Source organism: Oncorhynchus clarkii, chromosome 19 (genome assembly GCF_045791955.1).
Source record: "Oncorhynchus clarkii lewisi isolate Uvic-CL-2024 chromosome 19, UVic_Ocla_1.0, whole genome shotgun sequence".
NCBI lineage: Eukaryota > Metazoa > Chordata > Actinopteri > Salmoniformes > Salmonidae > Oncorhynchus > Oncorhynchus clarkii.
In genome coordinates this window covers 34,618,278-34,634,656 of record NC_092165.1, presented here as the reverse complement: position 1 = coordinate 34,634,656, position 16,379 = coordinate 34,618,278, and the positions used below count along the sequence as shown (strand labels likewise).

General features: G+C 45.8%; 1 protein-coding gene across 9 annotated transcripts in view; it reads left to right on the top strand.

Moving 5' to 3' along the window:
• LOC139375083 (ral GTPase-activating protein subunit alpha-1-like) overlaps positions 1-16,379 on the top strand; it is an 86,059-nt gene that overhangs the window by 29,648 nt on the left and 40,032 nt on the right. For 4 of the 9 annotated variants that reach the window (XM_071116518.1, XM_071116517.1, XM_071116516.1 and 1 more), the window contains exons 8-26: positions 2,637-2,775; positions 3,221-3,435; positions 3,875-4,132; positions 6,303-6,485; positions 6,720-6,791; positions 6,936-7,084; positions 7,399-7,522; positions 7,923-8,092; positions 8,249-8,316; positions 8,436-8,612; positions 10,321-10,503; positions 13,327-13,451; positions 13,650-13,866; positions 14,011-14,193; positions 14,384-14,542; positions 14,636-14,829; positions 14,995-15,093; positions 15,292-15,447; positions 15,555-15,683. In XM_071116518.1, the coding sequence (XP_070972619.1) occupies positions 2,637-2,775; positions 3,221-3,435; positions 3,875-4,132; positions 6,303-6,485; positions 6,720-6,791; positions 6,936-7,084; positions 7,399-7,522; positions 7,923-8,092; positions 8,249-8,316; positions 8,436-8,612; positions 10,321-10,503; positions 13,327-13,451; positions 13,650-13,866; positions 14,011-14,193; positions 14,384-14,542; positions 14,636-14,829; positions 14,995-15,093; positions 15,292-15,447; positions 15,555-15,683 (3,000 nt within the window). Of the gene's footprint in view, positions 1-2,636; positions 2,776-3,220; positions 3,436-3,874; positions 4,133-6,302; positions 6,486-6,719; positions 6,792-6,935; positions 7,085-7,398; positions 7,523-7,922; positions 8,093-8,248; positions 8,317-8,435; positions 8,613-9,332; positions 9,474-10,320; positions 11,806-13,326; positions 13,452-13,649; positions 13,867-14,010; positions 14,194-14,383; positions 14,543-14,635; positions 14,830-14,994; positions 15,094-15,291; positions 15,448-15,554; positions 15,684-16,379 lie in introns of all 9 variants that reach the window. The other 5 variants (XM_071116511.1, XM_071116509.1, XM_071116512.1 and 2 more) reach the window with 3 other exon arrangements.

Here is a 16,379-nt window from a genome sequence, read left to right as displayed (position 1 = left end):
TGTTTCTCAATACCGTAACACTTTTTCAAGTTGCTTTATTTTTTAAAAGTTTTATCCATGATACATCTTCTAGAGAAATAGTCCTTAGATGAGCACAAGTTAATGTCATTTCTTCACTTATGTCTCCAGAATGAGTATCTTATTCTCAAACACCCACTTGGCGAAAAAGAGAACCATTACCTTACCAACATGGAGGCATGAATGGGCTTTAGTAATGTGGTCAACTGTTTGCTGACTGATAATGGCTGTCTCCTGTTACTTTCAGATTGAGCTAAGGGCCTCTCATTACCGAAACACAACTTTCTCATTACTGGATAATTTTTATGTCCATAAGCTAATTCTAATAAGGTATAATCAGTGGGTGTACTGTGCTGGTCACCTCAATTATTTACTAGAACTGCTTACACCTATTGTATAGATTTTTTTGTAAAAAATCATTTGATTAAGTAAGGGTTGTCAATAAGTATGGGTATTTAAACCCCATTTTAATTGACATAAAGCCACAATCTAGAGTTTGTGTTTTCAGCAAAGAGCAACCCCACCATTAAAAATGACATCTATACACAAGCGATTATAACAGACAAGAATCACAAAAGGTTTTTGTAAATAGAGAAATGGCAAAATACATTTTAAATGTACACTGAACAAAAATGTAAACACAACATGCAACAATTTAAAAGATTTGAAATGATAACTGAGTTACAGTTAATTTAAGGAAATTAGTCAATATAAATACATTCATTAGGCCCTAATGAATGTATTCAGACCCCTGGACTTTTCCCACATTTTATGTTACAGCCTTATTCTAAAATGGATTTAATATTTTTTACTCAGTACTTTGTTGAAGCACCTTTGGCAGTGATTACAGCCTTGAGTCTTCTTGGGTATGATCCTACAAACTTGGCACACCTGTATTTGGGGAGTTTCTCACATTCTTCTCTGCAGATCCTGAGTGCTCTGGAGCAGATTTTCATCAAGGAACTCTCTGTACATTGCTCCGTTCATCTTTCCCTTGGTCCTGACTAGTCTCCAAGTCCCTGCCGCTGAGAAACATCCCCACAGCATGATGCTGCCACTACCATGCTTCACCTTTTGGATGATGCCAGGTTTTCTCCAGGCGTGACACTTGGCATTCAGGCCAAAGAGTTAAATCTTGGTTTCATCTGACTAGAGAATCTTGTCTCTCATGGTCAGAGGTTTTTTTTGTTTTCTTTTTACTGAGGAGTGGCTTCCGTCTGGCCACTCTACCATTTAGGTCTGATTGGTGGAGTGCTGCAGAGATGGTTGTCCTTCTGGAAGGTTCTCCCATCTCCACAGAGGAACTCTGGAGCTCTGTTTGAGTGACCATCAGGTTCTCGGTCACCTCCCTGACCAAGGCCCTTCTTCCCTGATTGCTCAGTTTGGCCAGGCAGCCAGCTCTAGGAAGAGTCTTGGTGGTTCCAATCTTCTTCCATGTAAGTGATGGAGGCCACTGTGTTCTTGGGGACCATCAATGCTGCAGACATTTTTTGGTAACCTTCCCCAGATCTGTGCCTCGACACAAACCTGTCTCGGTGGCTTGGTTTTTGCTTTGACATGCAATGTCAACTGGGGGACCTTATCGACTGGTGTGTGCCTTTCTAAATCATGTCCAATCCATTGAATATACCACATGTGGACTCCAATCAAGTTGTAGAAACATCTCAAGGATGGTCATTGGAAACAGGATGCACCTGACCTCAATTTCAAGTCTCTTAGCAAAGGGTCTGAATACTTATGTAGATAAGGTATTTCTGTTTCTTATTTTTTTTTTATTTGATTTCTAAACCTTTTTTCGCTTTGTCTTTTTGGGGTACTGTATGTAAATTGATGAAGAAATGTTTGTCTTTAATCCATTTTAGAATTAGTCTGTAATGTAACAAAATGTGGAAAAAGTCCAGGTCTGAATACTTTCTGAATGCACTGTATGGATTTCACATGACTGGGCCTGGGAGGGCATAGACCCACCCGCTGGGGAGCCAGGCCCACCCACTGGGGAGACAGGCCCAGCCAATAACAAAGTTTTCCCCACAAAAGGGCTTTATTACAGACAGAAATACTCCTCAGTATACTGTGTGACAACTGCACATTTTATTGGCCTTTTATTTTCCCTCATCACAAGCTGCACCTGTGTAATGATCATGCTGTTTTATCAGCTTCTTGATATGCCACACTTGTCAGGTGAATGGATTATCTTGGCAAAGTAGAAATACTCACTAACAGGGATGTAAACAAATTTGTGCATTTGAGAGAAATAATATTTGGTAGTATGGACCAACACTACATGTTTCATTTATATTTTTGTTCAGTATATTTGTTTTCACTTTTGTTTAACTCAGGCATTTTCATAAGGTGAGCAATGTTAAAAATATTAGAAATTGATTCGGACAACTTTTTTGGACTTCAAAAACTGTTGTGGTAATGATAATTTTGGCGTCGGTAGTTGTAGAAATTGTTGTAAAATGCATAATATCTGATCAGCAAACATAACCATAGTTATGAATTCGATAAATACAGATCGTGATCCACGAGGTATTATGGTAGGAATTTATTTTTGTTTTTTTTTGTTGTCAAGTGCCAATTTCATGAGAATCACCCTGTTGTCTTACATCCTGCAGGCCAAAAGTCTGGAGTGGAAGTGCAAAGATAACCACGAGAAGGGCTTCGCATTCCTGTTTGGAAACTTCAAGAAATATTACCTGCCGCACATATTCCCTAACTTTTCCAAGGAGACCAGTTTGTACCATCCCATACTGGGTGAGGAGAACATCTGAATTAGTATGAGATAAACAAACAGAAGCTTATTTTTAGTTGTGCATTATACTATAGTGGTGCAGTGTGCATAAAAGTCAATTGATACCCTTTTTGACACTACTGAGCCATGTTATACATACATTCTTCGACGTAGCGCGTCCTAATACTTCTATATTTCTTCATTCTTTTCATTTTAGCTTTATGTGTTGTGTATTGTTAGATATGACTGCACCTTTGGAGCTAGGAACACAAGCATTTTGCGACAACCGCAATAATATCTGCTAAATATGTGTATGCGACCAATACAATTTGATATGACCATATGCTTAAACCATGCTGGAAAGAAAATATCAGAGCCAGCACAGTACGGGTGGCACAATGGTGTGAGAAGGGGACTAGTGTTACATCCTTATTCTCTATTCACCCTCTCTGTCTGTCCCCCCCCCAGAGGTTCCATCAATGAGACCAAAGCCTTACTACAGTGTGGTGAAGAAAGACCCAGAGACCAACGAGGCAGTGTACTGTACCAAGGAGAGCCTCCTCAACGCCCGGGTCATCTTTATCCGCTGGCTGGTGTCCTTCTGGCTGGAGCCACGCTCCAACACTGGAACACACATCCCCGGGGTGGACGGAGAGAGGGAGAGCGTGCCAAAGAACATCCAGGTAATCACTATATACACACCCGAGGGGAGAGTTCGCCAGGGTTAGCACAATGTATAGTATCAAGGTACATGGCTGGAACGTTTGGGCACATGGCAGCCGGGCTACTGGACAACAATTTCTACTAGCCCGGGTCCACAATTGATGCCATGCGATATTTTCCATCCCTGTCTAGTTATCATAGAGAGAGTGTGCCAAAAAACATCTATGTAGGTCATGCAGGCATCACACTTGAGGGAAGTTAAGAGGTATGAAGAGTTAGCATAATTATATCTTCACATTAAACGCGGGCTCTGGGACAGCTTATGAGTTGTGATATTGCTCGGTCTGTGGGTTATACTAGTGAATCTCCAACACATGCATTGTTACATATATATTTGCCAGGCCTTATCGAAGCTGTACGGTGTTCACTGATGATTGTGTTTCTCTGGTTGTCTCCCAGAGGGCAGCAGCTGGGCTGGCAGGGCGGGGACATGGGCTAGGGGATGACTTGGGCCCCAGGGCAGACAGCCTGGATGGAGGGATAGGTTGTGAGAAGGAGCAGTCCCACTCCAACACCTCCACCCTGACAGAGAGGGAGCCCAGCTCCTCCAGCCTGTGTAGTATGGACGAGGAGCACCTCACTGACATGGAGGTTGTGAGAAGAGTCCTCTGTTCCTCCAGGACCAATGTCAACTTCATCACTGAGATTTTCCGACAGGTACAGCACACCTACTCACACAGTACATTGTGTTTGGCTGGTGCTGTTTGTAAAAAATACATTTTAGTCCTTGGGATCAATACATTTCTTCTACTACTACTACTGGGTCATTCCAACAAAATCCCCTTTTGGTCCCTTGTTATATTTTAAGTAGAAATTGTGCACCAATATTGAATTGTAAAAGCCTGTTATAGTAAAGCTGCACTATGCCGAAATTGCTCCGAGCATTTCCTGGTTGCTAAAATTGTAATTGTTCCCCTAATTTCAGATTACGTGACAGTCTAGAGAATCATTGTACCATCTAAACCGCTGTGAAATATATTTCCCAAAACCAAAAATGTTGTATTTTCAGCTGGTGTACAAAACTGAAAGTAAAAGATGCAAAAAATCTATTTATGAACGGGAAGCATAGGAATAGCGCACAGAACAGATTTACTGCTTCTTAGACCTGCTTTCAATGCGAATGACAGATCTTTTACTCACATTTCTATGTGAATTTGTTCATGTCACCCAAAAAGTTAGATGTTGCAGCTTTAAATGAAGTGCCGTTTAATATGAACCACATGGAAAATTCAGTAGGTCAGATTTCTTTATATGAATGAGGACTTGCAAAAGTCCAAATTCAGCAGTTTGACATGTGCCCTTTCTGTGACTTCTAGAAAGGTTTTAAGATACTTAACCCCCAAATGTCTTAATGTTCACCACCATTAGCTAGGTTTCATGCAACTATTCTAAAATCCAAATAAAGAAAATATGTGCATTTTCCCACCAGTGGTTTGTTTCCACCAAACTGACTTGCTGCAGAAGAAAAATCTGTACGTGATTACGTAGTGCACACAAAATGTACTTTTTTGTCAATCTGCATATAGCAAATGTGCCTGCTTTGCTCTTGGTATGTGCACTCAGCTCGCAGATGCAGTGTGAGAATGCTGTGCAGGTAGGCTTGTCTCCATAATGAGATTATTATATTATTATGGGGTTTTATTTGTCAATCGTCAGTCAAGCATGTCACCAGAATCAGACCCTCAATATTTTTTTTCAAATGAGCATCAAGATCACTGCACTTTCACCACACTGTGAAGTTCATCATAAATGATTTCTTCTGTAGCTGAATAAACTGCATGGTTTCCCAAGTTGTAGTGGGAGGACCACACACACCATATCGCGTGACTCCAAGTTAAACTTTGATATGAAGGTTTTTATATCAATATTTGCGCATAAAGGTGTTGCCACCGCCATTCCTTACTTAATCATTTTACAGATACAAAAAGATACCACCATGTCGAACGAACAAATTATCTGTCAGCATTTATACAATTGTACCGAAACTTCCTGTTTCCATCACAGATTTGTTTCTTTTTTCGGTATGACTTTATTTGCATAAAAACTGGATGGAAACGAGGTTAGTGGAAAGCCCTTGTTTGTTGCTTTGACAAAGTCATTTCTAAAGATTTATTTCATGTGATTCGTGCTTCATTGTAGGGTCACAAAAACCTGTCCCTCATTTTAAGGTCACGTGAACTGATTAAAAAAATGTAAAAAATATATATATATATTTTCAAAAAAACATTGAACATTAATAGTCAAATCATAGTGTAAAAGTAGGTTAGCTGGTTCTACTCTTTAGTTGTTTTCTTGGTGGTGGAAAACTGAGTGGGTCGAGCACAACATGTCAACTCTATTACTCATAGATAGACAGGCTAGAAATGTTTTAAAAAATATACAAAAATAAAAGCTATTGTGAAGCTTGCATTCAATTGCCCCTCCCTGTTGCACACAGGCTTCCTTTCCATGTCACAAGGGGATTTATGGCAGATTTAAGATGAAATCGCCAACCCGGTTACTTTATTTGACACTTAATAGGCACTTATTATATTTTTGTATTTATTTAACCTCCTTGAGATTGGGAAATCAACATGTTTTCTTAATAAGTTGAACGTGCTGTTCATGACAATGTTGAAATTAGGTGAAATCAAAGTTTTCACCAAGTTACACTACACAAAAGGGACTCATTTCGTGGAACGACCCTACATATACTAGTACTTCTACACACTAAATATCCCTGTGAAAGTCTGTTATTGTGGGTCTGTATGCTCCACAGAGAGCCACTAAGATAAACAAGTCTGCTCCATTTGAATCCAGCACAGTGACGTTGTTGTGTTGTCGTCAGGCCTTCCTGTTGCCAATGTGTGAGGCTGCAGCCATGAGGAAGGTGGTGCGTGTGTACCAGGAGTGGTTTGCCCAGGAGGACAAACCTTTGTTTATGAGGGAGCCGGAGGAGGAGAGGATATTTTCCACCGCCGGAGAGGTTAACCTGGAGCCTGTAACCCAGCAGGGCCCAGAGAAGGAAGAGGTGAGGGCTGGAGCTAGGGCTATGGGTGGGTGAGGATGGATGCACCAGGGACCTATTCATTAGGGCACACTAAAGACAAAAATGAGTCCAGGTAGTCACTCATGTTTCAGTCCGTTTTCTTACATTTGGTAATGAACACGACCCTCAAGACCAAGAAGGAGACAGGCTACATCATGTCTTCATGGTCTCTCAGTCTAACATGTTGTGTATTTGCGCTTCTTTCTGTCCTCTCAGAGGGTGAATAAAGTGTCTGAGAAAGAGCTGCTGGAGTACAGTGTGCATGCAGGTGTTCAGCCCACTCTTCAGGTATGTTCTATTGGCCACCTCACACATTATGCACAATAGGCAACCATATTAAGTAATTATGTAACGATCACTAACTTCCATCCGGTACTGTCCAGTTCCATGCCTTTCTTCAACACCGTCATCTCTCTCTCTCTTCCACCCCAGGTGTTTGTCACCAACTCGGCCAATGTGTTTCTGCTGGAACCAGCCAACGAGCTGAAGATGCTGCTAGAGGAACATGTTGACATGTGCAAGAGAGTCCTTAACATCTACCGCAGCCTGGTCATGCATGAAACCATGGACCAGAAGACATGGTATAGCACAACACTAACTGAGCAGCCCATGGGTTTTAATGAGGAAGCATAGCATACATTTACGGCCAGACCCAATTTGTTCCCCACAACTCCCATTAGCCCTAACCCTTCAATGTTTGCAGATCTGAGGGGACTAGACAGGTATAAGCAGTGTAGTGGGGGAGCTTAAATGTTTTTCCTTATGCCTACAGAAGGGTTAGGGCCAAGGTGGAGAGGTAGGGCCTTTCTACTTTTTGTGCAACATATCCTTATGTGACCACTTCTCACTTGTGGTGCATCTGCTTGTCTGTGCGTCTGACTGTCTGTCTGTGCAGGGAGCAGATCCTGCTGGTCCTGCTGAGGGTAACCGAATGTGTGATGAAGAGACCTCCCTCAATCATGCCCCACGGCAAGAAGAACATGACCCTCTCAGGGAGACTGGCTGGGGCAGTGTTTCAGGTACCCAGCGTAGCACTCACAACATACAGTTGTGTGCCCTAAATGACTCCCTATATACTGTAGTGCACTACTTTTCACCAGGGCCCATGGGGCTGATGTCAAAACTAGTGCACCATATTGGGAAGACAGAACCAATAGGGACACATACTGTGACTAAACACATGAGGGTGCTTTCTAAATGGTCTTCTCTTGATTCCTTGAATCCTCTCCTTGCTTCCCACTGACAATTTGAAAATAATTGTGGAAATGACGGAAGAGGAGGACACAAGGAATCGAGCAAAGACTTGAGAAAGAGCCATGGTACCTCAACAAACTTCCTCCGCATGAAACCTAACAAAGGGAAGTTTGTAAATTACGTTTCTCCTTTTCATGATAGTCTTTCTGCCTCTTCCTCTGGTAGACCCTGATAGTGGCGTGGATCAAGGGGAACCTGAACGTGTACATCTCCAGGGAGCTGTGGGACGACCTGCTGGCCGTGCTGTCCTCGCTCACCTGCTGGGAGGAGCTGGTCACAGAGTGGTCCCTCACCATGGAGACACTCACCAAGGTTCTGGCCCGCAACCTGTACAGGTAAAAACAGAAGAGAACGTGTGCTCGCACACACGCACTGAGGAAGGCAAAAGCCAAAGGGTTTTGTTAAGACATGTTGAAAATAAAATAATATTAAATAGAGGTTGAAATTGTAACCAAATCTAAGTGAGTGCTGGCCCCTTTTAAATGTTGCAGTCTGGACCTCAATGAGCTGCCGCTGGACAAGCTGAGCGAACAGAAACAGAAGAAACACAAAGGGAAAGGTACAACTCTATCACTGCTTCCACTCTCTCTAGCTCTTCCTCTCTTTCCCTTTCTATTGAACACCACAGAGACTAACCAACCTGTACCCAATCTTTCCCTTCTCTGTGTTGGTCACTAGGGGGAGCTCACGAGGGCCAGAAAATGGCTGTGGACCGTTCGTTCTCTAAGGGCTGGAGCAGGGACCAGCCTGGGAGTGGGAGCGGCCAGGCAGCAGCCATGAGGCAGCGCAGTGCCACCACCGCTGGCTCTCCGGGCATGGAGAAGGCCAGGAACACCATACGCCAGAAGACTGGGGGTTAGTTTCACAGCCATCATATTTATCATACTACATGTCTATATACTGGAGGGTTGGTTGTCTTAACCTCGTGTCAAGGTGTTTATGTTTAAAATACTGTATGTAATGGTTCCAGTATATCTATACATGGTACATTGTAAGGTTTTGGTGGGATGATCAATGTTGCCATTTAACTGTCGGCAAATTGACCAAGGCAAGTTATTCCTATTTTAGATATTTATACATAATCATTGAAATGGGAAATCGGTACTGTGTAGGCGTCCTCCAGTGAAGAATCGTTAAACTGAGCAGGAGGATTGCGTTGGCTTACGGAGGGCTCTGTGACCTGGCTCCTGAGAGACAGACAAGCAGACAGACAACCACACAGACAGACTGCCACCTGCCTCCACACAGCAGCTTGTCACCTTTGCCTTTTCCTTGTCCTCCTCTCTCTGAAGGTCACTGCTCTCTACCTTGCTGTCACCGTCTTCACTTTTTCCCCTCACTTTCTCACCTTCTCTCCTTCTCCTTTCCCCCTTTTTAACTTCCCCTTGTTTCTAAACCACCCTTTTCTATCCATTTCCTCTGTCCCTCTATTTGATGACCCCTACCGTTCTTTTATTCTCTTCCTTCCCCCCGGTCTTTCACCTCTCCTCCCTCCTTTCTCTGCTTCCTCTCCTCCTTTCTCTCCTTCCTCCCCTCCCTTCTCTCTCCTCTCTTTGGCGGCCATCCGTCCCTCAGCCCTGCGTAGCTGCTCTACGGGCGACAGCCTCCTGTCCCAAGCCTTTATCCGCAGCGCTAAAAGTGCCCCTGTCCTCGTCCATCACCACCACCCTCTCCTGCCTGACTCTGTCCTCACTCCCCTAGCTGACAAGCTGGCAGGTAGAGCCCACTACTCTACGCCTGTACCTGTGTCTCTATCTGTATCTCCACCAGCTTCACTTCTTCACTCACTATCTGTGTGTACTTCTTGTCTGTCTTTGCATATGTGTGTATGCAATGTTTTCTATGCTTGCGACTCCACACAGCCTGCTCGTCTTGTTTGCTGCCACACCATTTCATAAACAACTGAAAGGATATTTCTCTCAGGCCAAGACTCTGGGGGTGTTTTGTCCTGCATGTGGTTTGGTGTGCCTCCCTATTCCCTATCATTGTATGGTTTTGATGACATCTGCTCCAAATGACAGATATTGTCAACGCAGAGCCGATTTTTTTGGATGAATTCTCATTTGCTATTATTGATGTATTCTAATTAGTCTTTTTCCTTTGTGGCAGCTGTTTTGTCTTTTGATATGGATATTATTTGATGCAACTGAAAAATTCATTTAGTAACCATGAAAAGGAATGCTGTTTTTGCCATGTTTTGTGTACCATTGTTTTTGTATCCGTGAACATGCATACATAACACGTTTGATGCTCCTGGTTCCAGCGATATTGGGTTAGAATAAACCATTGATACAAGCTCACCTACCTTCTACCACCTGATCCTCTAATCCTATACACATATATTAGATGTATAGGCAATTATAGACATGCAATTGATTTGATTTGGCAATGCCCACAGAAGCTGCATATGGACATGTCTGCAAACTATATAAGATCATATCGCTGGACCACATTGTTGTGTATGTTACTGTTTCCATTCCCATCGCTGTATTTCCTGCATGTAGAGTTAGTAGGACCCATCTCCAGTGAGCTGTGCTCTGTGCACCCCCCCCTCTCTGTCCAGACATGGACGATCCCCCGATGGCCTCTCGGACCCCCAGGATCCGCCACTGCTCCCAGAGCGAGGATACCCCGGCCTCGGAGTTGTTTTCGGCGTCTGGCGACCTGGACCCCCAGGGGTCCACGCTCCCCCGCAGCAGCAGCGCCTCTGACATCATGGAGCCCTTCATCGCCGAGAGGGTCAAAGGTGCACTTCCTGTCCCTGACAGTCCCCCCTCTCACCCCACCACTGCTATCTCTGTCCCCCACCACCACGCCCTGCACCCCCCCAAACCCCCCACTACCCTAGGTAGCAGCGTGGCCTCTCTGGAGGTGGGGGATAGCATCTATGACCACCTGTGGCAGATGATAGGCCCCCGCCCCCTTGCCCCTGACTGGACGTGTGGTGGAACCTCCTTCTCCTCCACCCTCACCCAGTCCTCCGAGAGAGAGGAGGGGGTGGAGACTGAGGGTGAGGAGGACCTGCTTAGCTCTCTCAGGGAGTATCTGATGCAAAGAAGCCTGGAGGAGGGAGGTGGAGGGGGGGAGAGGGGTGGTCCTAGTGAGGCTGTGGAAGGTAGCACTGTGGCTGTGACGGTACAGTCAGGGTCACAGCAGGTCAGGAGACAGGTCCAGGTAAGGCAGCAGAGCAGCTTGGACTCAGCAGAGGAGGACAGTGCAGAGGCAGAGCAGCAGCCTCCTGAGAGGAGCATTTATGAGTGTCTGGAGCAGAGTGATGACTGGGAGCTGGCCAGCAGGGGGTGCTCTAGTCTAGACCAGCAGGTAACTCCTCAGGGCACAGAGAATAGGGGGGAGCCCCACTTGGTCAGGCAGAATGCCACAGAGTGTGAGTATAATAACGAGACAGGAGGTTCAGGCCTACAAGCCCCTCAGCCCCGGCAGCAGTCCCATTCTCTCCACCATGCCCTCAAGCCCAGGTTGGTCCGGGGCAGGCTCAAAAAGCACCACGGGGGAGGGGTGCATGTCAGTTTCCGGCCTTCCACAGAGTCTGTCCAGTTCCACAACCCTCTAGACTCCAAGGAGGCCCACTGGAGGACCAGGCTGCGCCGCCTCAGCCACTTCAGCAGCCACTCTGTAGGAGTGGGGGGGTCTGGAGGGGCAGGAGTGGGTGGGTCAAAGGGTAAAGAGAGATCAGGAGGGGAGTGGGTGAGCGGAAACGGGGAGCAGCCTGATGGGGAGGCCAGTGGAGTGGGGGGTCATGCGACAGGGCAAGGGCGTGTCCGTCTTGGGCGCTCTGCCCTTCGGCCCCGTGGGACCCGGTCCAGATCCCAGGATGCGGAATCGGGGATCAGTCCCTCTCGACAGCAGCAGGGGGCTCTGTTGGGCGGTGTGTATAAATCTGTGGTCCATGCTCTCTCCAAGCCCAAGGCCCACGCCTCCGGCTCAGCGTCTCCCCAGCGGCACAGCAAAGCCCCCGGCGGGGCCACAGAGGCGCCCCTGAGGGACCTGTACACTCATGTATTGGGCTATTTTGGAAGAAAAGCACCAGGTGAGACTTCAGTTGCGTTGCTGTGCTCCAAGGCACTACCACAACATGGAAAACAAAACGACAAAACAAAAACACAAAGCACCACCGTTCTATCTCCTCCGTCTTTTCCGTTTTTAATTAACAGTTTTTTGCTGAATGTGGATTGAATTGAAGCTTTTTTTTGTGTTTCCTGTTTTAAAGTACTGTAGCTGACACAATCCAAAAAAAGAACCAAAGCCCGGCCGAAGGCCCCCCTTCCTCTCCTCCTGGGACGGCTCCCCCCTCCTCCTCTTCTTCCTCCAGCTTCTGGGACTAAATCTCTGCTGCCCCTCCCCTTCCCTCCCTGGATGCTGCATGCGGCCTCACACGTCCCCCTCAGCCTCCTCAGATCACACAACACCATACAGCACAACACATTCACTGTGCACACACACTGGTCAATTCTACAATCTCATCAGGCCAAAACAGGCTAACTAATTTACAATAATACATTGACATATAACACACACAGTGTAGCATTATAATGTCCTCTGAAGTCCATTGCTTTCATTTATACAGGAACATTAGCCTGGGAAATGTGTCTGTCCTCTAGTCTGCGCTGATGCTCTGACATGTCATTATACCTCCAACCAGGTGGAGGCAGTATAGCCCTTCTGATGGAGAATAGGATTTCAGCACCACCAACTGGCAGGAAAGCTTTAAGCTGGGTCCTCTTGAGTCACCTCAATGACACACTACTGCAAAGTACCATGTCTCTTCTTTTTTCTTCCCCTTGGTTTTACTGATACTATTTTAACAGTTAACGCAAAGATTTAGTGGCTTCTTAGGGCAGTAGACACTTTTTAAAAAAAATGGCAGGTCACTAGAACTAAAACCAATTTAGAAGCTCAGACTAACCAGAGAAAGTCTCAGGGCGTGATGGGGACAAACTCTTTGCTCTCTGCTTCTCTCTGACAATCCAGCCCAACGGAGAGAAAAAGTACATATAATAACCACTACCACTCTGTTTTAATAATGTGTCATGGCTTTTTTTTGTGTATGCTGCCTCATCTTTCAGTACCTCTTGGCTACCCAGTTAACACACTGGCTACCCTCTCACCTAACCACAGTTGAGTTAACGTAGCTTGACTAATCTCTGTTCTGTGGTGTGCTGTACTCATGGCCTCTCTCTGGGAATGCATGTGAGTAACTCCTGCATTGCTTCACTGGTTGTACCCTGTTGTGTTGGTTGGCTTTTCTTTAAGGTTGTTCTGTTGAGCTTTGTGCATCAGTTACCTTAATTCTTATTCTCTATATAACATCACATACAACACCACCGTCACCTTACTGTATGGACTGATACTTTTACACAGGCACACATTTCTGAACTTAACATTCTCCACAGCCTATAGGAAGGACATGCGTTCAAGATTTTTTCCCCAATGCTATTGTGTTGATCTGTATGCTAGTGAGGTGAAGATGCTAGTAGTTGTCGTGCTGTGTGTGTCAGTATCTAGAACGGTGGGGTGACGTGCATGTCCTTTGCTCTCTGCCTGAACACAGCCAACAAAGAGGAAACTTGTCAGAAGATGCGGCCTGTGTCCAGTGACGCAGGCAACAGCAGCCAAAACTTTGGTGACCTGATGGACGAGTTTATCCAAGAGCGTCTGCGAGCGGGAGGCACCTCTGTAAGTCGCCATTCTATTCTCTATTTTCTCTATTTATCTCATGCTCTCACACACGCACACTTAGTTTATCAGCTGAGTGAGCAAGTGAATGTCCTCAGCTCATACTCCCTGAGTGTTAACTTTATTCCTAACATCAGAGTACTATCTTCTCTCTACCCCTTTCTCTCACTCACATGTCCTATCTACCTCTCTTTGCAGGGTATGACCAGGCGTGGCAGCAGCCCCGGTAGTCTGGAGATCCCTAAGGACCTGCCAGAACTCCTGAACCGTCAAAACTCCACACGACCCGTGGACGACCCCGGCGTGCCCTCCGAGTGGACCTCCCCCGCCAGTGGCAGCAGCAGCGACTTAATCAGCTCCGACAGCCAATCGGACTCATTTAGCGCCTTCCAGTATGCCAACTGCAAGTTTGAAAGTAAGTCTGACATCACCACGGCTGCTGCTCGCTCACAGTGTAAAAAAACATGGCGGTGTAACTAAGTAACATAGCAGTGGATTGTAGCTTGCTCTTGACATGCTGGAGGAGGACTACTTTCTCTGACCGTTGTGGCGCTGTTAGATTTCAGCTTTGGTCCAGATGGCGTTGGTGCGGGGTCGTTGGACCAGGATAACACTAGCCTGGGAGGAGTACCCCAGACTGCAGAGGAACAGGAGCTGTCCAGCCTCACCACCCTGCACATTGACTCAGAGACCAGTAGTCTGAGCCAGCTTGGCCTGTCTGCAGATACTGTCACCATCACAGGTCAGAGCTGCAGATCAACAAATCAGAATACATCACCTTTCAATCTCCACATCTCTCATCCTTTTCTACATCTTAGTGACTTTCCTACTTAACAAAATCACTTGAATCATCTGGAAAAATATGGATTAAATCCAATCAACTATTATTACTACCTAATTAATTACATTCCTTTGTTTGTGACTCCCTCCAGGTTCAGAGAGTGCGTCCCCGATGCATTCCCTGGGGGTTTCCCGCTCTCAGACCCCGTCCCCAGCCACGCTGACCACTGAACATATTGCTCTGCAGCACAAGGACCTGCAGCTGGATGAGAAACTACATCACTCTGTAGTACAGACTCCAGATGACCTGGGTAATACACATACACACTGCTCTCATCACCTAACGCACAACACACTCAGCCTTTTTGGATACTAAAAGTACCACCCCTCTTCTATCCTCTCAGAAACCAGTGAGTTCCCTACAGAGGACTCCAGTGTGATGGCTGGTGGCTCGCTGACCGGTTGGCACGCTGATGTTGCCACGGTGATGTGGCGGAGAATGCTAGGCATTCTGGGAGATGTGAACACCATTAAGGACCCAGAGATCCACGCGCAGGTCTTTGACTACCTCTGTGAGCTGTGGCAGAACCTGGCCAAGGTAGGGAATCATATGGGTACCAATCCGACTGTGTACTCCATACATTGACAGGCCCTTAGATCGCGTCACACATCAGACTGGTTCACACAAGACACTCACTCTCTCTCTCTCCCCTCTCTCTCTCCGCCTCTATCATTCATTGTGTCTCTCTCTCTCTCGCATCAGATCAGAGATAATCTGGGGATCTCTCTGGACAACCAGTCGTCTCCTCCTCCCCCGGTCCTCATCCCTCCCCTTCGGATCCTCACCCCCTGGCTCTTCAAAGTTCGTACCTCTCACCGTTCCCTTATATAATCCATTCTGGAAAAGTCACTTCACTTCTTCACGCGTTATCCTCTGAATTTCAGGGAAACAAATGCGCAGATGCAAGCGAGCATTCTTTTTACCATGACCCTGATGTAAAAGTGAACAAAGTTATACTTCTACTTTTGTATCTGTGACTGCTTGTTGTTCACTGTACAGGCGACCATGCTGACTGAGAGGTACAAACAGGGAAAGCTGCACGCCTACAAGCTCATCTGTAAGATCATGAAGAGGAGGCAGGACGTATCGCCCAACTCTGACTTCCTCACACACTTCTACAACATCATGCACTGTGGCCTCATGCATGTCGACCAGGTGTGTGTGTGTGTGTGTGTGTGTGGCAATCTGCCAATCTCCTCGTGTCATGGTGAATATTGGTCTCCCTCTCTCTCTGTAACACTCTCACTCTCTGTGTTTCTCAGGACATAGTGAATACCATCATTAAGCACTGTTCTCCTCGGTTCTTCTGCGTCGGCCTTCCTGGGGCCACCATGCTCATCCTGGACTTTATCATCGCAGCCAGCAGAGTCACAGCCTGCTCTTCGCTCAATGTGAGAACATCACCACCATTCACCCTCTCTGATTCCATATACACACAAATTATCAGGGCTCAAAACTGTCACCAATACATACTCATTTGCGACCCTTTGACTTGGCAGTGCAACACCAATTTTTAAGTCTTAGCTTGGGTGCCAATTAATTGTTTTTTTTAGCCGGTCACTTTAGTTTTTGGTTCACAATAAAAATACAAAACATTATTATTATGACATTCTGACAGAGGGGAGTTACAGCTGTCTGTGAATATATAATTTATCACATCTCAATTTTGAGTTAATGGCACCACTTTACAGCCGGAGTAGGCTATGTAGGACACTATTTATACAAAAGTATGTGGGCAGCCCTTCAAATGAGTGGATTCAGCTATTTCAGCCACACCTCTTGCTGACAGGTGTATAAAATCAAGCGCACAGCCATGCAATCTCTGTAGACAAACATTGGCAGTAGAATGGCCTTACTGAAGAGCGCGGTGATTTTCAACATGGCACCGTCATGGGATGCCACCTTTCCAACAAGTCAGTTTGTCAAATTTCTGCCCTGCTAGAGCTGCCACGGTCAACTGTAAGTGCTGCTATTGTGAAGTGAAACGTACTTTTATAAGCCCACTCATTGCGCAACAATTCTAAAGGCAATCGCGTGTTAACAACAGTTTTGATGGTCACAATTAAGTAGAGCAATTTTTGGTAATT